Raw genomic sequence first — 23,950 nt, 5'->3', positions numbered from 1 at the left:
TCAGCACCCCGACTTCACCACCACACGTTCGTCACTTGACGTGCATCGTCCTCGCCCTCGCCCTCGCCCAAACGGCATCCGCTTGCCATCGTTACCGCCAACGAACTCGAACTTTGCGATTTCCAAGTACAGACCCGTTCGAACGACTCGACTCGATCGAATACCCTCGAATCCATTCCTCCGCTCCTGAGAAACGTTCCAGTTTCGTAGCTGCTTTTCGTACATACCTTGTAGCCACCACCATTCACCACAGCTGCCCGACCCGGCAAGCAACATAACGAAGCTCTTCTCGTCGTTCCATACCGGCATTCTGCCTCTGTAGACAATTGCCATCCATTTTGTGAGTCGGAATTTCCTGCCTTTCAAATCCAAAATCCCAACCTCCTTTCCCTCTGGACCCCCGTTGTGTCGCACAAGGCAAGGCAGAACATCACGATCCTTGAGCCCGGCCCAAGCCTGCCCCTCAGCAACGTGCTGTGCCGTCATCACCACATTCCCCCCTTCCCACACCACAGAACCATACACCCCCCCGATTGCACCGTACAGACAAGTTCATCCGCAGCCCACAGCCCATCGCGCCTCATGTTTCTGCAACTGCACTGTACCTTGCCCTGTCTCTCGGCCCGTCGTCACCACTCGACTTCATTTACACACGAGAAAGTGGTCTTGCTCGCGCTGCTGTGACCTGCTTCTGCTTCTGCTTCCCGCGTGCTGCTGGGCTGAGTTGGGCGAGCTAAGGTCCACGGGTATCTGTTAGTAGTTGCCTCGCGCTACCAGAGTCTTCCGTCTGGCTGCACTGCACGTACCTGACAGACAGTCTTTTTTTCCCTTTCCCATTGCATTTGCCTTTCCCGCTGCCCGTTCCCTTTGCCTGAGCCAAAAATCACCTCACTGCAGTGTACAAGCACAGTACTGCATGCATAGCGCATCTACCAGCATATACCACTCCTACACCCCCTCCCGTTTTCTGTCCCGTTCAGTACTGGCTTGGCCTCTCTCTCTGTCCGTCTGTCTGTCTGTCTACCTACCTGTCCCTCTACGAGTCTACCTCTCCGAATCCTCGTCTGTCCAGTCCTGGCCTGTCTTGTCTGTCCTGCTGCCACCTAGCGAGCAACCTTGCCCATACCTTTCCCTCCCGTCCCATCGCTTTTGCTCCTTACTCTTCGACTTGCCACCACTCGTCTTGCATCGTCGCCATCATTCATATTCCCCTGCCCTGCCACTTTTCATCCTCTCCCTGTCAAATTACTTCCCGCCCCGCACCCCTCGTCTGTCATCCTCGTCCATCATTGCTCGTCGCACGACACACCCGCAACCCATTTCCGCTCCGTCCACCACCAAAGATTGTTTCGCCGTTCCTACAACATCATTCTGTTTCTTCTTCTCTTTCCATTCGACCTGCTAATGAGCGCCGTTAGCTACCTAAAGGTTGCACGCACTTCTCGAAACAACCTCTGATTTCTCGTCCCTGGAAACACTGAGTCGAGTCTCGAGTCAAACCCGCTGTCGGTGCCGTCCTCGCTTCCAGCCCTTTTCGCGATCATACCTGCTCTTCTCTTCCGGTTTTCGAAAAAGGAGCAATTGATTCGTCGACTACCAGTCTGAATTTCGTGCAATCACCCTTGCACGAACTCCACGTCAGCGAAACACAGCTATCGTTCCCTGCTGCCCATCACGGCCCGCCATCGAGTCTCGGATCTGTTACCCCTCACCACACTCGACCTCAATTCGCCCAACGTCGGCCATCAATAGCAGGGCTCTCGCCGTGCTGACAACACCCTCCGAGCCATGGCGCAGAATCGCCCCGCCGCCTTCAACACTCTCAGGATGGGAGGTAAGCTGCGACCAGACCCGTTACTGCCCAGACATCGCCATGCTAATCCGCGCGTAGAGGTTATTCGCGAGAAGGTGCAAGATGGAATCACCGGAGAGACGAGAGATTTGCAGTACACGCAATGCAAGATCGTGGGCAACGGTTCCTTCGGCGTCGTCTTCCAGACAAAGCTCTCGCCGTCAGGAGAGGATGCGGCTATCAAGCGCGTTCTCCAGGACAAGAGATTCAAGGTGCGGCTGATTGATGGATTGTGTCGGAGCCACCCACTAACACTCGTTGCAGAACCGTGAACTTCAGATCATGCGCATCGTCCGTCACCCCAACATCGTGCAGTTGAAGGCTTTCTACTACTCCAATGGAGAACGCGTGAGGATTCCCCTGGGACTTTTGCACACGCAACACACAACTGACCCGACCCGATACAGAAAGATGAGGTCTACCTCAATCTCGTGCAGGAATTCGTGCCCGAGACCGTCTACCGCGCATCGCGCTTCTTCAACAAGATGAAGACCACGATGCCCATTCTGGAGGTCAAGCTCTACATCTACCAGCTCTTCAGAGCTCTCGCGTACATCCACTCTCAAGGCATTTGCCATCGTGATATCAAGCCTCAGAACCTCCTCCTCGACCCTACATCAGGCATTCTCAAACTCTGCGATTTTGGCAGCGCAAAGATTCTGGTAGAGAACGAGCCGAACGTGTCGTACATTTGCTCACGATACTACCGTGCCCCGGAATTGATCTTCGGTGCTACCAACTATACGACCAAGATTGGTATGTCCGCTGGCCTTGGATGGACTCTAAGTCGACCGCAGCTAACATCTTTTGACAGACGTCTGGTCGACCGGATGCGTCATGGCAGAACTGATGCTTGGACAGCCCCTCTTCCCAGGAGAATCAGGCATTGATCAATTGGTGGAAATCATCAAGGTTCTGGGCACGCCGACACGGGAGCAAATTCGCACGATGAACCCGAACTACATGGAACACAAGTTCCCGCAGATTAAGCCTCATCCTTTTGCTAAGGTCTTCAGGAAGGCGGATGCGAACGCTATCGACCTGATCGCTCGTCTTCTCGAATACACCCCCACCGAGAGACAAGCCGCCGTCGAAGCCATGGTTCACCCCTTCTTTGACGAGCTCAGAGACCCCAACACCAGGTTGCCTGACTCGCGGCACCAGAGTGGTGAGATTCGGGATTTGCCCCCACTGTTCGACTTCACTCGTCATGGTTCGTTATTCTCCTACTGCACTACACGAGCTGCCTCTAACCTTTGAACAGAACTTTCCATCGCACCCAACTTGAACCATCAGCTGGTACCTGCTCACATCAAACCCATTTTGGCCCGCGGAGGATTGGACATCGACAATTTCACTCCAATTCCGAAGGCAGATATGATAGCCAAATTGGACTGAGCAAGCCGAGGTCATATCCAGGGACTCAGCGCACTCGTGGATCGTTCCCGACTTTTCTCGGCCGCAAACCTACCGTTCGACCAGCGCATGATGAAATCGAGTTTATGCATGGACTGCAGGGGCACCGACCTCTTCGAGCGCGGATCAAGTGATGACTAGATGCTGAATGTGGGATGACGACTAGAAGCTGGCTGCGTCGATCGCCCGTGAAGGGCACATATTCGCTGGCGAGAACATGCGAAGGTGCCTAGGGCTTTAGGAAGCAGTGGCTCCCGCGATTGCAGAGAAATCAGGGAAGGCAAAGGTTGGCCCATCGAGGCATGTCTACGGGTTGTGCATCATGTCGCTCACCATGTTTATGGGAGGCTGCATTGCTGCATTTCCGCAGGAGACGGCGTTCTAGACCAAGTGTTGGTGCATGACCCGAGATGGCTCTCACTTTGTTTTTCTCTTATGTTACGCAGAAAAAACGCTACTCATGCTACGGCCGGCGATTGTCTGGACGGTCCGGCCTACCCTTTTTTCGTCATTTCATCACTTACTACGGTCCGGCGAGGCCCCCTTGCTTGTCAGCAATCGGTACATGTGTGGAGGACATACTGTCGTAGGTTTGGGACCCTCTCGTTGTTGTTGGAGGGAGGCCGAGAGGGTCGGGAAGCCCTCTCCCGTCTGTCGGGAGTAGCGGGCGGAAGGTCTGGATTGGTTTTAGGCATGATTCCAAGGAAAAGATTTCAGCTTTCTGTTTACTCATGGCACCGCAACGATGGCGAGCCAAGGTCAATTAAAAGGAATGGGACTGGCTACTTTGCTCAGACTTTGGGAAAGACTGTTGCTGTCGTTATGAACTGGCTCGGAGTGGCCAAGCAGGATCAATGCAAGGCAATTGCTCTACCTTTCCGAGACCTGTGACCCTGCCCGTGCATAAAGATAGGGGAGATCCTTTTGTTTGGTGTTCGGATGAGCTGGCCACGACGCCAATGCGTATGCTTTCGCGACGTAACGGTACACAGCCTTAGCAGGAAGGCGCTGTCCGGGCATGTTCAGAACTTCAGCTCCGTGGACCTCACTGAGGTGCCGTAAGTTGGTGAGGTAATTGGGGGGCAGGGGCCAATGTTACCCTTGCGAACGTGAATGGGCCAAACTTTCTGCCTCAGGCAACACCGCGCGAAGGGTGACATTGAATGGATCCAATTGACGCGCGACAATTCAGCTAGCAGGGGGGAGCTCGCGCCTTCCCTCTGTAACTTTTTGACGTGGATCCCATTTCAAGGCTGAGGTTATACGGGAAGCCTGACTTTCGTTTCCAACAAACCAAAGACCAGCTTTCGACAATATCAACTAGTCAATTCACCTACCCTCAATCGCGATGGGCGATTACGACCGAAGACGCCATCATGGCGGTGGTGGTTACAACAACAGGAAGAGAAGGAATCGAGGTACAGCTTGCTCCCGCCCCCAGTTTTGTTTCAGCAGCAGCTCACAAACTGCCTTCTGGCGATGACAGATGATGATGACCACGACCACCGACAGCAGCGCCGAAGAATCGATTCCGCACCTCTTCCAGTCAGGGTTCGCCGACAGCTTCTGTCGCTTGCCGAGTCTCCCCTCCGACGATGGCACGAGGAAGTCCAGAGCATTGCCCACGTCGTTGCTGACAATGCTGAAGATACGGAGCTGCGCGAAAGCTTCGTCAGTCTCGTTCTTCAGCTTGCTTTGGAACAACCTCTCAAGACTCCCTTCGTTGCGGGAGTCATCCTCTTGGTGAACACGCTGAAGGGTGAGATCGTCGACGAGATCCTGGCCAAGCTGAGCGCTGCGACTCAGGAGAAGATTGAAGCTGGGCAATGGAGGGATGTCAAGCTGTACCTCAAGCTTCTGGCTTGCTTGCAGAGCTGCCTCGACGACGAGGGCATATTCCCCGTCTTGGAGGAGCTTTTCAACCGTGCTGTGGATTTGCAGACCGCAAGCTCTGATGACGTAGGTCTTCTGTTATCTCCATATCATGCCAAATCGTGTACTGACGTTCCGCAGACCATCGGTACAGAATTGGTCAAGATCATTCTCCTTACGATCCCCTACATCATGGCAGCAGCGCCTGGTCAGTGGCAACAGAAGGCTGCCGACCTGATGGACAAGACCGATATCATCGCATCCGAACCCCATGCACTGCAGGCATTGATCGACCCATACCTCCCGGAAGCGAAGGACGAAACGACAGGCTCCATGAGCGTGATTGCCCTGCTGCAGAAACAATTGCAAACCGAAGCCGCCAACAACTGGGAGCTTTCTTGCCTTCCCAGACCCTGGAAGCTGCCGTTGGAAGAGATCGAAGCTCAGGAGAAGCTCGACAACGCTGCAAAGCACAACCTGCCAACCATTACGGTCCCTGAGAAAATCATCGCCGGCCCCCGACCCCTCTTTCCCGAGGTGTATTTCTCGGTCTACAGCTCTCAGGACGTCGAGTCGGTACCTCCGGTCACGGACATTGCTGCGTCGTTGATTCGCGATGGACTGGTCGATACGATTAACATTCTAGATTTCAACCGCAACGTTACCGCGCGCTACCTCATCGACTTGGACTGCTATTTCTCTGACACCACTTTTGTAAAGCGCGCCACTCCGTTCGATAGGCTGCGAGAAATGGATTCCGGCAAGTCGTCATGGAAGCCCGAGGACGTAGCTGTCGATGCTGTGTTCTCGCAGCTCTTCCAGCTTCCCACCCCCGAGCACAAGCTCGTGTACTACCACTCCGTTCTTACAGAAGCCTGCAAAATAGCGCCTGCAGCCATCGCGCCCAGCTTAGGTCGTGCTATTCGTCACATGTACCGCAACTCTAGCAGACTGGATCTTGAGCTCTCGCAGAGATTTGTCGACTGGTTCTCGCACCACTTGAGCAACTTCGGCTTCACATGGAAGTGGTCGGAATGGGTTGATGACGTTTTCCTCCCCGATGTTCATCCTCAGAAGGCATTCATCATCGGAGCTCTTGACAAGGAGATCAGACTGAGCTTTGCTCAGCGCATCAAGGGAACACTCCCTGAGCCATATCAGTCCCTGATCGGCCCGGACAAGGAAAAAGACGTCCCCGATTTCAAGTTCAACGACGACAGTGAGTATTTAAGCTCCGATCTCGTAGTTCAAATCTAACCAACAGCACAGGCACTCCATTTGCAGACGAGGGTCGCGAAATCGCCGCCCTGCTGAGACGCAAAGCGGCAGACGAGGAGTTTCAGCCAATCATCGAGAGGATTCACTCGCTTGCGATAGAACGCGACCTTGACCCCTTGGTGGCCAGCACTGATGTTTTCGTCACTGCCGTCTGCTGGGTTGGATCCAAGTCCCTCAGTCACGTTCTAGCCTGTATCGAGCGAACGAAGGATCGACTTCTTGATGTGGGTGCGGCGTCTGAGGCGGCTAAGGCCCAAATCATAACCGCAGTCATGTCTTACTGGGCTGCCCAACCTGGCGTGGCGATCTCAATCGTAGAGAAGCTCTTGAACTACTCGATCCTGTTGCCTATTTCAGTCATCCAGTGGGCACTGGTTGGCAGCAGCCACGTCAGCGGACAATCCTCAGGCGACTCCCTGGCCCAAACCCACGTCTTCGAGCTGGTGTTTGGAACGGTGGCCAAGGTCACGGGGCGCGTCAGACAACTGTTGACGGAGGCTGGGGCGGATGAAGAGGCCAAGGAGCGGGAAGTCAAGGCTATGCGCGACCTCTTCAAGGCGATGGAGGATGCCTTGGTCAGCTGGGCGTCCGGCAGCAAGGACGAGATGATGGAGGGCATGGACGGCGCTGGCCAGCGTGATGCGCTTCTTCGCCGGTGGGGTGAGCGATGGCTTAGGACATTCCGACGCAGAGCCGCCATCGAGGAGGCTTTTATTCTGGAGGCTTCCAAGAAGCAGTCGCCTTCTGCTGACGGCTCTTGATCGATGGCCTTCGACAATCGATCTTGATGATTTGCAAAGCAAGAGCTTTGCAACTTGTATAATTACTCAAAAAGGTTCATTGGTTGCAGTGGACCAAGCCAAAGTTGCGGCTATAGGAGGATAAGATTTATACATGATACAGCACATTATTTCATCACATTTGCAACCTATACTGGACTTCCGATGACTGCTTGTCTCTGGGCTCATGATGTGGAAATACCTTACCACGATCCCAGTCCTCGCTTCAACACCCCCTGGCGCTAGCTGCGGGGCACTGTTCAGCCTAGCGGCGGTCCCCTTTTGCGCTGCACCATTGATTGGGCGGTCGCATTACAGCGGGGTTAAAGATTTCTGCAAGGCTGACGGCCATCTTGGAAAAAAAATTTAGACGGGAACGCTTCCCGACACTCTCTAATCCTCTGCCAACTGACAAGCGACGAACGCCCGAGAACTGCACAAACCCGCTTCTTCTAGTAGAAGCTGCTCGAAAATCGCCCGACTTCGATCTGTGTCAGCAGCCAACTCTCGAAAATTCTCACACAATTCTAGGCATCTCGGTGCCAATCGCCAAAAATGGAGTCCTCGGTGGCCCAGGTGAAGGTCAACTTCACGACGACGCATGATGACCTCCAGCTCGACGAGAGCAAGAGGCAACTCATCGTTCCAGCAGGTAAACACTCGAAACCTCTTCAGGTCCCAATGGCTGGCTGGGCAACAAAACAAAGCTAACGCCTCGCCCCAACAGACATCAAACGATATGGCCTGTCCAGGATATTGAACTCGGAGTCGATGCTCAACACCTCGTCCCCGGTACCCCTCGACTTCCTCGTCAACGGAACCTTCCTCCGCACGACCCTCGAAGAATACCTTCAGTCCAACGGCCTCTCCCTCGAATCCACAATCACTCTGCAGTACGTCCGCTCCCTGCTGCCCCCCGTCTACGAGGCCTCCTTCGAGCACGACGACTGGGTCTCCGCCGTCGACATCCTCTCCGCCACCTCCCCCGCCGGCATCTGGTCCGCCGCCGCCCTCCCTCAGGGCCAGGACCGCATCCTCTCCGCCTCCTACGACGGCCTCGTTCGCGTCTGGGACGGCTCCGGCCAGTGCCTCGCCACCTCCGCCTCCGCTCGCGCCGGAGGCCACTCCAAGCTCCTCACCGGCGCAAAGTTCCTCTCCTCGACCCAGATCGCCTCCGTCGGCCTCGACCAGAAGGTCCTCGTCTGGAAGTACACCGAGTCCGCAGACCGCTTCTCCGGCGAGCTCAAGCCCACCCTCGAACTCCACGGCCACAAGAAGATGATCAACTCCCTCGCCGTCCACGGCCCCTCCAAGCGCATCCTCACCGCCTCCGCCGACGGCCGCGTCGGCCTCTGGGCCGCCTCCAAGAAGGACTCCCCCGAGCTCGACGCTGAGGACGTCCCCGCCAAGCGCGCAAAGACCTCCTCCGGCTCCTCCGTCTCCGTCCCCCAGCGCGGCGCCAAGGCCCTCATCAACGCCCACGACGGCGCCTCCGCCACCGCCGTCGCCTTCCACCCGACAGACCCCACCGTCGCCTACTCGGCCTCGACGGACCACACCCTCCGCACCCTCGACCTCACAAACGGCGCCGTCGTCTCCACCCTCACCACCATGCACCCCCTCCTCTGCCTCGCCCCGATGCCCGCCTCCTCCCTCGTCGCCGCCGGCTCCGCCGCCCGCCACGTCACCCTCCTCGACCCCCGCGCCAACGCCAACGCCACCTCCGTCCTCACCCTCCGCGGCCACGCCAACATGGTCTCCGCCCTCGCCCCCTCCCCGGACAACGAGCACAGCCTGGCCTCCGCCTCCCACGACGGCACCGTCAAGATCTGGGACCTGCGCAGCGTCAGGCCCGCCACCAAGGACGAGGGCGGCGGCAGCGTCAGCGAGGCCGTCTACACCATCGCCAGGGAGTCCCTCAAGGGCAAGAAGGTGCCCATGGGCGGCGAGGGCGCCAAGGTGTTCGGTCTGGCGTGGGACAAGACGTGGGGTATCGTCAGCGGTGGTGAGGACAAGAAGGTGCAGATCAACAGGGGGAGGGATCTCGTCTCCTCGTGAGGGATCGCGCGTATGATGGAAGTGTCGGAGGAGTAGAGAATAGTAGGAAATAGGTTTCGTGTGTGTACATGTGGTTGGGAAAAGTTTGGCATTGAAAAAAAGCTATAGACTACAAAGAATAATACCCCCCCAAAAATTTGACAAGCAACTGTTCGTGGTCCATGCCTCTCTGATGTAGGTAACAACCCATCCGTAAAACTCCTCGCCAAGAACCGGAAAATCCTCATTACCCCCGCGCGCGCACACACACACACATCCAAGACATTGAGCCTGCCCTCTCTCAGCTCTGCCACATGTACTCGCTGAGACCCAGCATCTTGTCGGCCATCTGCCTCTTGGCGGCGCTGGCGATCCCCCGCTCCGGGTTCGCGAGCTGCTCGCTGAAGCACAGCTCGAGCAGGGTCCTGAGCTCCTCGTAGGTGAAGGTGTCGCTCTGGTCGGCGTGCTCGTCCTTGTCCTTGTCCTCGCGGGCCTTGTCGACGATGGCGTCGGGCCCCTTGTCGAAGAGGGCGAAGTAGTTGCTGGCGCGGGCGAGGTCGACGCCCTCCTCGACGTTCTTGAGGTTCTGCTGGAGGACGAGGATGTTGAGCTGCATGCGGCCGCAGCCCTTTGCGTTCATGGGGGAGACGAAGGCGGCGTTGGTGACGAGGTAGCCGTTGATGAGGAGGCCGAGGCCGGTGCGGATGAAGGCCGTCTCCTTGGCGCGGAGGTACTTCGTGATGGTCTCGTCGTAGAGGACGAGGTCCGAGTTGAGGGTGAGGATCTGGGGGTCCGGTTCGGTGACTTCCTGGTCGAGGAGGTAGGGGGCCTTGTCCGGGGAGAGGGCGGTGCGGAGGGAGTAGATTATCTCGGTGCGGATTTCCATGTGCAGCGTCAGGAGGGCTGTGCCGGCCAGTTCTTCGAAGGAGGAGACTATGCCGTCAAAGGCTCTGTTTGTTGTTAGCAAGGTTGTTTGGGTGAGTGGGTAAGGGGGGCTGGGGAGAGAACGTACTGAACTGTTTCCTGCGTCATTGGGAGGTACACCGGGCCCTCTTCGTTGGTGGCCTTGCTGGGGTCGTTCATGAGGGTCCAGCGCTTGCTGGAGCCCCTGTTGAGGTGCGGCCGGGAGGAGTCCGACTCGTTGCGGGTGATGTGACGCAGACCCGAGATCTTGACGGCGAGCCACTTCATGCTGGTGTACAGGAGACACAGTGAGGAAATTGTGTCCTTGTCCGTGATGATGTCCGCGAGCTCCATGCGTTTCTCGTTGGTCTGGACGATGAGCAGGCCGACCTCCTTGTCGAGGAGGTCACGCTCGAGGGTGTCGGAGGTCCAGAGCTGCTTCATGGTCTCGTGGACATCGCCTTCCTCCAGGGCCATGGCGGCAGACATGCGGAGCTTGGCGGGCTCGCCAGTCTGCGCCTGAGTTTTGCTAACGAGGGACTTGTACCATTCGAAGCAGCGGTCGTAGTACCTCATCATCTGGGTGATGATCAGAGTGCTGAGGGCCTGGTCGTGGGGGATGGTGCCCAGCATGCGGCAGAAGGCGGTCACGACGGCGAAGAAAGCCGTGGTGCCCTTGAAAACGGGCCGTCTGGCGACCTGCGTCCACTCCTGGTCCTGGAGGAACGAGTCGACTTCGCCAAAGATGGTGTCGCTCAGCTTGCCCAGCGTCTCGTCCAGCTGCGGTTGGAAGACGTTGACCAGGAAGTTATCCAGGAACGACGTCAGAGTGCTCGTGGCGAGATCTGAGCCGGGAGGAACAATCATCTTTAACCTTTGTAGGAAGACGAGTGTAGGCGGGAGGAGCAGACTCATGTTGAAAACACTTGGCTCGACGAGAGATTTGTAGGTGCCCTGCGTCTGCTTGTTCTCCCAACCCGTTGCCGTGACCCTCTTAGTGTTAGCTTCCAACGCTGGCCGCTTCTTGTCCGCGCCCTTGCGGGAGGTATCTGTCAGGCCAGGAACAGCAGCGCGGATGATGCCCTCGAGGGCTTCATATTCCGTCGTCATATCCACAGCCTTAGGATCACCTTCAGCAAACTTGAACAAGTGTTCCCTGGCAGCGTCTTTCTTGCCGTTGATGTTGGCGCCGGGCTTTGGTGATGAGTTGAACTGATAGACATCGGCATCTGTCGTAACATAGTTGTGTAGCAAGGAACGAATCTCGTTTTGGTACAGATTCCAAAGCTCCTTGAAGCTCCCAAGCAAGGCGCTGTTGTTTCCAGCGCCTTCTCTCCGGATAAGTGCCTTGATGGATTCGTGGAAGACGCGGTGTCCCTCTGCAATGGCTTCGAACTTGCCGAAGAGCGTCCACAGAAGGTCGTAAATCACATCAGCTCTCATCTGTGTCTCCCTGTTGCCGTAGATATGCAGCCCCTGGGTATTGGCAGAGCCGCCTCTGAGTGAGCTTGGGTGACGCTGATCAACTTCGTTGAGAGTCTCGTTCACAATGGTGAAGAGCTCGACGGGCAGCCTCTGCTTGAGGGTATCTACGGCCGTCTCCAGCCTTCCCAGCTTGTTCAAGGCCTCAACCAACAGCGTAACATAGGAGAACGTGTCGGCTTCTGGGTTCTTAGCCGGGTCCTCAGCTGCCTTCCCTTCAAAGTCCATAGAGTCCAAGATCTGATGAAAAGGCGCGATCGTGATTGCCTCATAGTTGCCCTCCTTAGAGGCTCCTTGCGTCTTGGCAAGATTCTGCCACCTCTCTTGACAGTACGGCGACTTCAGATATAAATGCTCGTGAAGCTCCTCCACTAGAATATCCATGAGCGCCGTATCTTGGTTGGCCAGGTATCCCCTGAGATCACTCAAGGCACCGATATCATCCAATTCTGGTTTGCGCAGCTTCCGTAGCGCATTCTGCAGAACCTCCACAGCACTCAGGAATCTCTTCTCAGAGATCCTCGCCTCCAGCTGATCCGGCACCAATCTCAACTCTTCCAGCTCATTCAGTGTCGTGAGCAGTTCGTCATAAGCCTGCGAGGCGGCCGAGAGTTTCTTAAGCTCCGGGTCCGACGTGCACAAGCTGACCTTGGACGTCAAGAGCGAGTCCTTGAGTGTGCGCACCTTCTTCTGCGACGCCTGAATGCTACCCTGGATCTTGTGGAATGTGCCGATAGAGCTGTTGAATCCTTGGTGATGCTCGTGGACGATGCCCTTGAGGGAGTCTTGGAGGTACGTGTGCGTCTGCTGGAACTTGCGGTAATCGTGTGCGCGGCCGACAGAGCTGGTATCGAGGAGCTGGAGGGCGAGCTGCACGGGGACGCAGTCGGTCTGACACATGGCCGGCCAGTCTTGCTTGATATGCTCGAGGACCTGTACTATTTGTCGCTCGGCGTTGGTCTCTTGAACTCGCTCGCGGCTGCGCATGGGAGGTGGCCCTGGGTTCCGCATGGTTGGCGGGGATCGGGAGTATGAGTTCATCGGCGGGGAGCCGACGGCGTATCGGTCGCCTCTGTCCCTGTCTCTTTCTCTGTCTCTGTCTCTGTCGCCGCCGCTGTAGCCATCGCCGTAAGGATCGTAATCCTCTTCACGTCGACCGAAGTTGCCATAGCCATTGCCGTTGCGGTAGGCTCCGCCGTACCGGTTCGACATCGTGAGGGAGGAGGTAGATAGGATGCTTTAGACGGTCGTGAAGGGAGAGAATCGCATCGCGGGAGTCGGAGTCGAAGAGAGTGGGAGTCTATACAGGTAAGTTGGCGCTGGCTTCGTCGCCTCGGTCGCCGTGGTTGGGGTATCTCTAAATGCAGATCAAAAATGTCGAAGTCGTTGTTGAGTCGATACCTACGTGGGATTCGAGATGCAGGCTGGCATACCTTAGCTGCAGCTAGGGGCTCGGGTGCTCCCAGCCCAGCCATCCAACTGCACGTTTCAGCGTTGTCTGGAGCTCATCCAGGGCTCTTAGTGGCTCATTGCAGCGGTTGTGGTCAGTTCCCCACCGCCCCGGATGGCTCGCCATCCCGCCGTGCCCCGCCTGCCGCGTGAACGCGCCGCAATACTCCTTAAACAACTCCCGATCCCGACACCGACGGTGAGACCGGAATAGTCACCAATACTTAATCCATACCCGCTTGGCAATGAGAGACCTGTCAAACTGAGTGTAGAGGACGATCATAATATTTGAGGCAGACTACTCGCTGGGGTTTTGCGTCATGTCGTCAACGCAGTTCCCTATTCAACCCATTGGGCGCTTTTATGGCACTAGCCAGCCTGTCAAACGGCCAAAAGTGAGTGAACTATATTGCGCGTAACGCTCCAAAGCCTCAAACTCCTGCCGTCGCTGCAATTTATATGTCATCATCATCTAATTATCTAATAGGAATTTGCATGCTTCTCATACGACGACAACCACGAGTTTCATCTGGGCGACTCTTCATTGAGATATTACTACCCACCAGTACTCGGAGTCGATCTGTCGGATGGCTATGACACCTTCATCAAACACGATGACTCCAAGCCCGAGCACCTTGTAGCTCTTCTAAAGACCATTAAGGCTCATGAAGAAGAGACTGGACAGAAGATAGATGCCCAGATTGTGACATGGCGCGGCATGATGACGAAGGTAGGAAACCCACCTCAGTTTCCAAGTCTCAATTTCACTAAGCGTTCATCAGATTATGGGCTCGCCTTTCGAAGATCGCGACGGGTTAGTTCGCATCTTACAAATATGTCATTCGACCAGAGACTGACTTCTCTTGTAGCTTCGAGATGAATGCCACCCTGTACCAAGTGCGCAACCAAGCCCCAGTAAACATCGACTGAGCTGACCGGACTCAGGATTGCATGTATGGTGTCAACATCTCTATGTGGCATCATGAAAATTGACATAAGAGCAGTTTCATTGAAGAGAACCACGAGTACAAAGTTGCTTCGCAGCAGAAGCAGAACGCGCAGCAACGCCGAGGCCCCATTCCGCCCGAAGTGATGCAGTTTTGGGGTGCGTATTACGATTCTAGTGCTTCGGCAGCATATACTCACCTTCCCAAGGCTACAAATTCGAAACCCTCGCAACACTACCTGCCCCCTGGGGCGACACGCCTCGCGACTACATTGAGAACCGCCCCAACGAAATCGTGAACAACAAGGCCCAGTACTGCTCCGTCGTCCGAACGGGCATTGGTCAAACCGTCATCTGCATCGGTGGCGAAGTCGACGCCGTCTGGGACTCCAAGCCCGCGAAGCAGGGGGCGCCAACGAACTGGGTCGAGCTCAAGACGAGCCTGTCGATCCGCGACGACCGGGACGTGGGAAACTTCCACCGCAAGCTGATGAAGTTCTGGATCCAGAGTTTCCTGCTGGGCGTGCCCAAGATCATCGTTGGATTTAGAAATAACCGCGGGCTGCTTACCAGCGTCGAGGAGATCGAGACGGAGAAGATCCCGGACACGGTGGAGAGACGGGGGAACGCGGCGTGGAATGGGGATATGTGCGTCAACTTTGCGGCAGAGTTCCTCGTTTGTGAGTTTTGTGTTGTTGTCGCGATGGTAAAAGAGGTGAGGTGCTGACTAGATTATAGGGCTTCGTCAGACCATCAACGATGACGGTGTATGGAGAATACGCAGGCAGCCCGGAAGCCCTGAGATTGAGGTCTTCAGAGTCGAGGAGGCTGGACATGGACAGATCTTGACGGACGATTTTATCAACTGGAGAATCAAGTTGGCGATGAAGAGCACGGCGCCAGAGCCGGAGCCGGAGCCAGAGCCAGAATCGGTGCCAGAATCGGTGCCAGAAGCATAGCATACAATGTGCGAACTTTCCATGTTCTCGATATCATGTTAGTAGGCAGCAATATGCAGGCGGGCCATAAGGACCAGGATGAGGACTTGGTATGCGAATTCTTGACCATGGGCGCATGAGTAGGACAACATGGAAACCCATATGATGACCTGACTCACATAGTGAGCTAGTGTTCTAAGTAATGATACTGCTCATATCATCCTCCTACACTGCGTTTCGTGTTTCTCATTTCAGCCCAAGCTTCTTCTTTTCCGCGCAGCCGGCCTAAGATCTTTCCGTCAAAGGTGTTCAGAAAGTCGGGTAAGTACGTATCTGACTGATAAGCCAGGTTAGATTCGTCCAATTCGTTCTTTGAAGACTTGATTACTTCTCAATTTTGAGTGATGCTTACTTGAATATCTGGATACGTCAATCTATATCCAACCAGTTCCTTCTTGAGGCAGCTCGGAGTGAAGACATGCAGCAGAGCGGTCGCTAGCTACGGCAGCCAGGACCTAGTTTGCGGCAGCTGGCAGCGGGTCCCCTGGCAGTTGCGGTAGCCATATTGTTCTTGCAATGTGGTAGATGTCCATGATGGACCTAGTCAACCTCGCTGGTCAACTTAGAAGGCACGAGACACGGGGCTGCTGGGAGAATCCCAGGCAGCTGCGGTAGCCTTGTTGTTTATGTTGTTTGTTGAAGTGGGAGAGATGTCCATGAGATGCCTCGTTAACCTCTCTGGTCAACTTCCGTCAACTCAGTAGGTATGAAACACGGGGCTTCGGGATTCAAGTTGCTGGAGGGATATATGGCCATCGCGGTAGCCATGTTCGAATTGTAGTACGGGGGATCCCCATGAGAAAAGTCGTTAACCTCTGTGACCGACGTAGCGGGCACGAAACACGGGGCTTCGGGGTTCATGTTGCCGGAGGGTGATGGGTACGGTTGATGTGACTGGTGGTTTTTATGATTGAATAATGACAGTGATAGTTGATGATCGAAGGTAGATGGTGTGTATTGATGGGATCCGCCTCTCCGAACAAATACTGACAATGATTCTGGATGACCGGGAAATCTGAACCCTTATATAGTCCTTGAAAAGACATGTACCTTTAGGAGAAACCTGGGTGATTGGTGAACCAACTTCGCTGTGTAGTTTAACACGGAAATCGCAAACCCTAATGAGCTCCAGGACGTATTAAACCGTCAACATGAGCTTTACCAAATAATCAAACACAGCAGGTAACCTTTTTCGCCCCTTGGGCTCAAAGGTTTCCACGCCGATAAAAATAAAACCAGGAACTTAGCACTAGTCATTGTATAATAACAGTAATCAAACGCAACTCTCACCATGGTTGAAGCGAGAATAAGATATAAAATTTTCTCCGCTGGACATCACACAGCTGGAGCCTCAAGAAACCCTTTACAGTCTTTACGCTTTTTAGGCAAAGGGATAACGGTGGAAGTAAAATGTTGAATTATATCAATGCTCCCTAAAAGTTCCCATATAGCTTTTGAACCCTATTTTGTCCCTCCTTTTAACGCTCCTGTACATGGTATCATAAGTCTCCCGTCTCCGACACAAATTTAAGCCTTGGCAAAGGACTGGATGAAAGCAGCAAGCTTCTCCGCTCCCTCCAGGGGAATGGAGTTGTAGTTGCTGGCGCGGATACCGCCGACGCTGCGGTGGCCCTTGAGACCAGTCAGGCCCTGAGCTGTGGCCTCCTTGAGGAAGGACTTCTCGGTAGCGTCGACGTCCCCACCCTTGGTGACGCGGAAGCAGATGTTCATCCGCGAGCGGACAGACTTGTCCGGGACGATGCGGTAGACATTAGGGTGCGCCTCGAGGGCGGCGTAGATCAGCGAGGCCTTCTTGTCGGCAACGGCCTGCTGGCCGTCGACCTTGTTAGGGAAAGTGCGGAGCAGCTTCTTGAGAACCTGTCCGGCAACGTAGACACTAATGCCCGTTAGATGGACCCATATGACAAGGGGTTGGGTGTTTCATGACTCACTCAAAGATGCTCAAGGTGTTGTACAGCGAGTTGTTCTTGGCAATCGTCTCGTAGGAGAGAACGATGGGGCTGATGGGGAGGCCGAGTTTGCGCATCAGCGCGGGCGAGGGCTGCGCAGCGAGGAGGCTCTTCTTGATGACGACGACGGTCACACCCGTGAGGCCGAGGTTCTTCTGCGCGCCGAAGAAGATGGCGCTGTAGTTCTTGACGGGGACTCTGCGGGAGAGGATGTTGGAGGACATGTCGGCCACGACGATCGGGCCCTCGCCGTTGTCCTTGGGGGCGAGCGAGGCAGGGAAACCGGGGAACTCAACGCCGTCGACGGTCTCGTTGTCGCAGTAGTACACCATGGCGGCGCCCTTGCTGAGCTTCCAGTCCTTCTCGTCGGGGATCTTGCCGAACTTGCCGTCGTTGACCTTGCGCGCGTCGGCGGCGACGTTGACGAACTCGGGACCGAGCAGTCTCGCGGCCTCAGCGCTGGCCTTCTGCGACCAGCCGCCGGTGACGAGGTAGTCGAGCTTAAGCTTCTCGTCGACGATCTTGCGCAGCTCGGCGACGACTTCATCGGTGTCCTCGGTGGCGCCCAGGCGCTTGAGAACGGCGTCGCGCTGGCGAGCGACCCAGGCGCCGACGAAGTTGTAGACCGTCGCGGAGAACTCGCCGCTGCCGCCGGCCTGCATGAATAGGATCTCGTAGTCGGAGGGGATGTCGAGGTAGGTCGTCAGGTCGGCCTTGGCCTCCTCGAGGACCTTGGTCGCAATCTCGCTGCGGTGGGAGTGCTCGGCGATGCCAAGGCCGGTGCCGTTGTAGTCGACCAGTGCCTGGGCGGCCGTCTCGAGGACGTCGGTGGGCAGCAGCGCGGGGCCGGCGCCGAAGTAGGTGATGTCGGCGCGGGTAGGCATCTTGGGCGGTTGTTGGTGTTCAATTGGGTCGAGGAGTAACGGCGGAAGATCAACGGTCCAGTCTTACAGCAATCCGGGAGCGTTGGCAGCGTTTTATGTCGGATCCAATGGGTTTACAATGACTCACGGAGGGGAGTGGTGCCAGAAAAAAAAGTCGCTATTCCAGACACCGCAACCCCGCCAAAGTGCGGAAGAGACACCGGTGTCGGAACAAAAAGTGACGTGACTGGATGGAGGGGTCGTTCCCCAGATTACAGCGGACAGCAGCGTGGGGTGCCGCTGGAATCGCGCCGCGGTGGGGCTCCTTTCGGGCTCTGAGATCCGGAAGACAGGGCGTTCGGGGGCGGGGGTTTGGGGGTTTGGGGGGTTTGGGCTGGAACGGATGCATTTTCTCCCCTCATCCAGACCGAGGAACTGCAGACGGCACCAGGGATTGCAACCTTAAAGGCACGTCGAAGACCCCCTTGTACATCAGATCGCCCGTATCAGCCTCTAATAACAAAGCTCTTATTAAGATGCAGTATTAATATCCCTCGACTTCTGCCGTCGTTTCGAGGCCACCCCCCGCTACTGAATGCATGCTCGCCCGACGACCAAGACCTACCTACATATCCCCACGCATCCATCCTCGAGAGATCCCGTCCTGCATCTGGTTTATCTCGCTTTTCAAGGTCAGCCGTCCGCGATGCAAGGTTGATTGGCTCGCATTTCCTCAAAGAGCAACTCCGACCAATGCCGGACATGACGGACCGCAAAGGACCAGAGCCCACGCCGGCCAAACACACCAATACCATTCCCGCGCCGTCGTTCCGTGAGTACTCAAATGGAGACAGCGCCCTTGATTCTTGGCTGATTCGTCGAAGCTACCCACAACTCACCGAGGACATGGTTTCTGACCACAGCCCTCTCACCGCTCATAATCAGACTCATCCGCCTGCTGTTGGGTCACGGCGACTATGTCGTAGCATGTCTGCCGCCGAATGAGATCGAGGACGAAGACCGCAGCGCCGAGTTTAGAGAGCTCATCAACGAATGTAAGAGCAACCGTAAGGATCGCGAAGGATGGAAGGACAGGATACGCGGCATCCGTTGCGACGGACGTATCATGGGCCAATGCGGTGCTGCTGTAGCAGAGGCAGTCCAGGTATTTGGGAGGATAGACATCTTGTTGTGTTGCAAATCTGACGGTAAGTGAGATCATGAGATGCTGTGAGGAAGAGGCGTCTTGATACTGATAAAAAGACAGCCGTTGTTGGAAGCGTCGAGGAACTTTCCACGAATCCTCTTACTCAGAATCTCGTCCGCGACCAGTTTGAGACCCTTTTCTTTTCGCAGGTCAACTTCATCAAGGCCGCCCTGCCTCTCCTCCGCTCACAACACACGGGTCACATCATCATACTCTCCAGCACGGGCGGGCACATTGGGACCCCAGGAATGCCCATCTACACGTCTGCTATCTGGGCTCTCGAGGGCTTCTGCGACTCGCTGGCATACGAAATCGCCCCGTTCAACATCAAGGTCACCATCGTCCAGCCGAACAAGGAGATTCAGGCTCTTACGAACAAGATCATCTTCGCGCCGCAGCTCCCCTACTACGACTCCGAGATCAACCCGGCGCCGAGTATCCGGGACATGCTTGGCAACGTGCTCAACATGAATCCCGACACTGCCATGGAGCCGTTAGACACCGAGGTTATTGTGAGATATCCCAGGCTACCGTCGAGCGCCACGGATCGTTTGGTATTGGAAACCGTACATGCCTTGACGGCTATTGGAGGTCACGAGAATCCTCCGGCGAGGCACATTGTCGGGTTCGAGGGGAGCATCGCGGTGAAGGAGAAGCTGAAGACTGTGACCGAGGAGCTGGAGGACTTTGTGGAGTCCAGTCTTGCGGTGGACATCTTTGACAGCGAGCTCAAGGCAGAGGCGAAGGAGGGTAAGAGGAGGGAGTCTACACCTCCCGCGCCAGCGTCCATCGCCTCGGGGTAGATTTCGGAAGCATGTCTGAATAGATCTGAACGGGTTCAGCGTTTTGGGTATGATGTCAATTACCAGTCATCTATAGGTATCTTAGGAGGAAAAATACAACTGGGAAGCATACCCACGCCCATTAATCTCATCTCTATCGTCGAAGCCCTGTTCGGGCGTTTGCCGTAATCCTCAAGCTGTGCTCCTTCTCCGTTTCCTTGGCCACGGCCCGATTCTTATGCCGTCCAAATCAAGCGTGGAATCTAATCAAGTGCCACATGCGTAATTACCGGCTCGGGCTGAGTGGCCTGTTAAATCCGCCCTGTCGGTTCATGTACTGGCGATACTCGGTCTTCTTCTCTTTCCTCACGGCCCCGACGTTGTTGCCCGCAATCTTCTGTCCCTTCGTCGTGCCGAACCCGCCGAAGCCCATCATAGCCTGCATAGCGGCGAGGTCGTCGCCCTCTACTTCGGGCTCGGGCTCCTCGTCGTCTGGATCGTCGCGATCGTCCCGTCCCGTCATCGGGGTGTCGCTACGCTCGCTATCGCGTCCGCTGTCGACCTGCGGCGAGTCGTTGCGTCCGACCTTGAAGGACATGGTGTGCTGCTCCTTCTTCGATTTTCCCACCGTGCGCGTCGGTAGGGTCTCTGTGTAGCGGTCTTCGCGGCGAGGGAGTGGCGGGCTGCCGCTTCGGCGCGGGGAGGCTGATCGTCTGCGGTCCTTGTCGCGCGGTGCTGGCAAAACGTGGTTAGTCGTCGGAAGAGGAAGATACCGATGGTTGAGTAGTAACTTACGACGAACTTCGTCATCCTCATCGCGCCGTCTAGGTGGTCTGTCTTCGCCGCCGCGGTCATCATCTCTCCTCCGCCGGTCGTTGTCTCTTTCTCGCCTGGGAGGTCTGCCGCCGTCGCGGTCGTCGCGAGGACGATCCCTCTGCCTGTCTCTGGATCTGGGGCGCGGGTCTCTGTCGCGTCTGTCGCGGGACCTGGATCTGTATCTTCTGTCGCGGTCGTCTCCTCTTCTATCGCGGTCGTCGCGCCTGCCGTCGCGATCTCGGTAGCTGTCGCGGTCTCGTCCGCCGCCGCCGCCGCCACCACGGCTGCGTCGGTCGGGCTGCTCCCACTGTCGGTTCTCGCGTCCGCGAACCATTTCCGTGCGTGGATACGGGTGCCTATCTGGAGGGAAAAGTATAATGCGTGCTCAGGGAAATGATGATCTGGAGTGCCACTACGAGAACAATGTGCAACGACGTCACGTTGAGGCTGAAGAAAATTTGGGGTCAAGCACTGACAGACAGGTGGTTCGTTTACACAGTAATTAGATAGCTCTCAGCGCCAACTCAATTTAGTGCCAGGGGAACCTGGAAAAGCTCCGACAGGCGGCATCCAAGTTGCATTGGCTCCACTGAAGCAACTGCACGGCAAACTCGAGTGTCTTCACGTTCAATTCAACCTCGCAGATGTTTCTCAACACCAGGAGCTCTGGTCGAGAGGGAAGAGGGGATCTGCTCCTGACGACGATATCTTTTGAAACCTCCTTGCAGCTTCAACCCAAAGCTTCCTCGCCTTCTCTGAATTTGAGACTCCCTCATGCCCTTCTCCTCCATTGTGCTAAAGGGGAAAGCTTCTTCTCTTCTTGGTTTTAGCAACCCGCAAACTTCACGACACCTTTCAAAAGTCCTCCTGCTCAACAGCTCTCTCGACAGTCTTCTTCACAACCCTGGGCAAGCCAGAGAAACCAATGAAAACCAACAATTTTGCGTCGCCTGGAGGCAGTGTGATACCAGGGACACGGTGGGAAGAGGTGTCGAGCAAGCTCGAGTGACCTCTCCCCGAGGTTTCAAAAATGATCTTCATTTTGCTGGCTTCCGTGGAAGCCTTTTAACGATGAAGTTAAAAAGAACAGATACTTGAAAATGTCAGCATAACGGTAGGCAGAGGGATGTGGAAGTCGGAATCCGATGAGGATTGTGTACTCACCTACACTTGATCTAAGCCAAAAGGCAACTTGTGTATGTTAGCAATGTATCGAAAAGGTAGGGGGTGGTAAGGTAACTTACAGAGAGCTGAAGAAGAGAAAAACAATCGCGAGCGGAAAATCGAGGATATTTTATTATATACGTTTTCCGGATGGCCCGTGCGTGGCGAGCAATGGCCCCGGCTCAATAGCCGGCAGTCGATTTATTTCTCTGCGCGGTGAATGTTTTCTTCTGTTGAATTTTCTCAGCCAATCGATTGTGATGCCTCATGAGGTTTTCACATTGGCCTCAAAAGCAGAGTTGGTCGCGGCGCCCCTGGGCCAGGGGCAGATGACGGATGAAGGTGGGCTGGGATGCTCGGCTGTCTGCGCAAGTTAGGTGGGCATCCAAGGAAGCTTGGTCGGCGCCGAGGGGACTTGCCAATGAACCAACTGTCTCTTTGATGATGTTGTCGTATTCACTGTTGTCGTTTTCGAAGTCGAAGTATTGAAGAACATCGCCAGTAAGGAAAACCATGAGAAATTTGGTCACTTGACGTGAAGCTTCGAGCTTTGAGCAACTAACGAAGACATATTCTCGAGCTAGTTGCTGCAATTTATGTTCATCTTCATGAATTCATACTGGAGCGGGCAATACGCCGTCTACCAGATGCGCATAACAAACTTGTCTAAATCTCATCCTCCTCATCATCAAAATCATCCTCCCTACCCATCTCGTACAAAATCCTTCCACCCTCGCCGGCCCCAATGTCCGTTTGCGCATCGAAATAAGGCAGCACAATCCCCTCCCTATCCCGTCTCTGCTTCTCCGTAAGCCCCAGGTTGAACGTGCTCTCCGGTTCCTCCTCTTCTCCAGCACCGCCATCCGCCTCAGCGCCCTCGGGAGCGGCAAACACAGGGTGCTCCGAGAGCAAAAACACCTTCGATGCCTTCCCGGACGCTGAAGGAACGCCGGCCAAGGGTAGCAAGACAAACTTCTCCGCCATCGCCCGTCCGCTCCGCCTCCTCACCTCCATCTCCACCACCACGCCGCGGTAGTCTTCGGACTTGGTCTCGCCCTTGAGACCGATCAACACGCCCTCCCTCTCCTCGCCGAGGCCCCACTCCGGCTCCTGCAGACTCCGGTTCCTCGCCTTCTGGCGCTCAATCTCCTGCCTCAGGCTCGACAGCCGCAGGATCGAGGTCGCGAGGTGGGAGAGGACGGTCAGCGGGTGGGGCTCGTACTCGCTCATGGTCCGCGGGAGGACGAGGGGCACGTCGGTGTGGTAGACGGCCACGAGGGAGACGGAGGGCACGATGATGGTGGACAGGAACGTCGGGACGATCTGCGGCGCCGCTGTGGCGAGGTCGTTAAGGGAGTCGAGCAGCACGACGGTTTCTGTTGGGCGGCGTGAGTCAGAGGTTCTGTGAGACGGGTTGCTATCACGCACTTTGGGAAGGAGGCGCGCCCTTGGCTGCTGAGGCATCTGGCTTGGGGTAGTGTGAGAGGATCTCCGCCCTCAACGCCTTGAGGGTCTTCCCTCGGGCCTTGATGACGACGTCGACATCTCGTGGGCGCTTCAGGGTCGCGAAGGAGAGTAGTATGACTTTTGCTTTTGCGACCTGCTCATCGTCAACAAGATTTTCGCGGGACGTAATTCGGCAAACACGCCAAAAAGGTAGTTGCCTAGCAATCTGTGAATGAGATAGAAATGATCACCCACCTTCGCTCTAGAGACGAACTCCCGTACTACCGGTGCGGCGCTCTGCTCTAGGCTATCGAGCACAAGAGTCAGAGGGCTTGCGCTGTCTCTCAAATTCAAAAGCTTCTGGAAAAGCAGAAGGCTATGTGAGCGACTGTGGTTCTCTGCCGAAGGCGCCATGGTGACCGGCTGCAGCTGCAGATAGTAAGAGGACGTCTGCGTCAGCGGATGGTAGCTCGTCGACGGTGAACTCAGAAATTCGCCAAAAATGCTTCAGAAATTCGCCCTTTCACGCCGAATCAGAAGTTTGTCGCGATTTAAGTTTCCTCCAACATAGAGTCGATGACGCACGCCGTTTATACCGTGATGAATCTGTACCGTTGAAGTTGGCAGATCACACATTATTTCGTGGTGAAAACCCACTGAATTTGGGGTTTCTTCGGCGATGTGGGGCCT

The 23,950-nt window shown here is 55.7% G+C and overlaps 9 protein-coding genes across 9 annotated transcripts; 5 read left to right on the top strand and 4 right to left on the bottom strand.

Annotated features, from left to right (window-relative positions):
- Positions 1-1,788: 1,788 nt before the first annotated feature.
- Positions 1,789-3,250, top strand: CkaCkLH20_01292 (glycogen synthase kinase; the record flags this gene model as incomplete). Its single annotated transcript, XM_038884011.1, has 6 exons — positions 1,789-1,834; positions 1,892-2,064; positions 2,117-2,200; positions 2,260-2,608; positions 2,667-3,065; positions 3,117-3,250. 6 exons carry the CDS (start codon positions 1,789-1,791, stop codon positions 3,248-3,250), a joined length of 1,185 nt encoding a protein of 394 aa, XP_038750603.1.
- A 1,366-nt stretch (positions 3,251-4,616) lies between these two features.
- On the top strand, positions 4,617-7,179 carry CkaCkLH20_01291 (uncharacterized protein; the record flags this gene model as incomplete). Its single annotated transcript, XM_038884010.1, has 4 exons — positions 4,617-4,686; positions 4,815-5,227; positions 5,282-6,359; positions 6,410-7,179. The coding sequence occupies 4 exons, from the start codon at positions 4,617-4,619 to the stop codon at positions 7,177-7,179; spliced, it is 2,331 nt and encodes a 776-aa protein (XP_038750602.1).
- Positions 7,180-7,752: 573 nt separating this feature from the next.
- Positions 7,753-9,255, top strand: CkaCkLH20_01290 (WD domain-containing protein; the record flags this gene model as incomplete). Its single annotated transcript, XM_038884009.1, has 2 exons — positions 7,753-7,849; positions 7,925-9,255. The coding sequence occupies 2 exons, from the start codon at positions 7,753-7,755 to the stop codon at positions 9,253-9,255; spliced, it is 1,428 nt and encodes a 475-aa protein (XP_038750601.1).
- A 280-nt stretch (positions 9,256-9,535) lies between these two features.
- On the bottom strand, positions 9,536-12,831 carry CkaCkLH20_01289 (Sec8 exocyst complex component specific domain-containing protein; the record flags this gene model as incomplete). Its single annotated transcript, XM_038884008.1, has 2 exons — positions 9,536-10,184; positions 10,247-12,831. 2 exons carry the CDS (start codon positions 12,829-12,831, stop codon positions 9,536-9,538), a joined length of 3,234 nt encoding a protein of 1,077 aa, XP_038750600.1.
- A 766-nt stretch (positions 12,832-13,597) lies between these two features.
- CkaCkLH20_01288 (uncharacterized protein) lies at positions 13,598-14,973 on the top strand (the record flags this gene model as incomplete). The annotated part of the gene is made up of 7 exons (XM_038884007.1): positions 13,598-13,798; positions 13,851-13,882; positions 13,938-13,965; positions 14,014-14,026; positions 14,084-14,173; positions 14,224-14,694; positions 14,753-14,973. The coding sequence occupies 7 exons, from the start codon at positions 13,598-13,600 to the stop codon at positions 14,971-14,973; spliced, it is 1,056 nt and encodes a 351-aa protein (XP_038750599.1).
- A 1,566-nt stretch (positions 14,974-16,539) lies between these two features.
- On the bottom strand, positions 16,540-17,866 carry CkaCkLH20_01287 (phosphoserine aminotransferase; the record flags this gene model as incomplete). The annotated part of the gene is made up of 2 exons (XM_038884006.1): positions 16,540-16,909; positions 16,965-17,866. 2 exons carry the CDS (start codon positions 17,864-17,866, stop codon positions 16,540-16,542), a joined length of 1,272 nt encoding a protein of 423 aa, XP_038750598.1.
- A 732-nt stretch (positions 17,867-18,598) lies between these two features.
- CkaCkLH20_01286 (uncharacterized protein) lies at positions 18,599-19,855 on the top strand (the record flags this gene model as incomplete). Its single annotated transcript, XM_038884005.1, has 3 exons — positions 18,599-18,677; positions 18,730-19,053; positions 19,113-19,855. The coding sequence occupies 3 exons, from the start codon at positions 18,599-18,601 to the stop codon at positions 19,853-19,855; spliced, it is 1,146 nt and encodes a 381-aa protein (XP_038750597.1).
- A 265-nt stretch (positions 19,856-20,120) lies between these two features.
- CkaCkLH20_01285 (uncharacterized protein) lies at positions 20,121-20,984 on the bottom strand (the record flags this gene model as incomplete). The annotated part of the gene is made up of 2 exons (XM_038884004.1): positions 20,121-20,569; positions 20,630-20,984. 2 exons carry the CDS (start codon positions 20,982-20,984, stop codon positions 20,121-20,123), a joined length of 804 nt encoding a protein of 267 aa, XP_038750596.1.
- Positions 20,985-22,480: 1,496 nt separating this feature from the next.
- Positions 22,481-23,674, bottom strand: CkaCkLH20_01284 (killer toxin sensitivity protein; the record flags this gene model as incomplete). The annotated part of the gene is made up of 3 exons (XM_038884003.1): positions 22,481-23,190; positions 23,243-23,414; positions 23,516-23,674. 3 exons carry the CDS (start codon positions 23,672-23,674, stop codon positions 22,481-22,483), a joined length of 1,041 nt encoding a protein of 346 aa, XP_038750595.1.
- Between the last annotated feature and the right edge of the window lie 276 nt (positions 23,675-23,950).

Source organism: Colletotrichum karsti, assembly GCF_011947395.1.
Source record: "Colletotrichum karsti strain CkLH20 chromosome Unknown Scaffold3, whole genome shotgun sequence".
Taxonomy (NCBI): domain Eukaryota; kingdom Fungi; phylum Ascomycota; class Sordariomycetes; order Glomerellales; family Glomerellaceae; genus Colletotrichum; species Colletotrichum karsti.
This window is presented reverse-complemented; position numbering and strand designations above follow the sequence as displayed.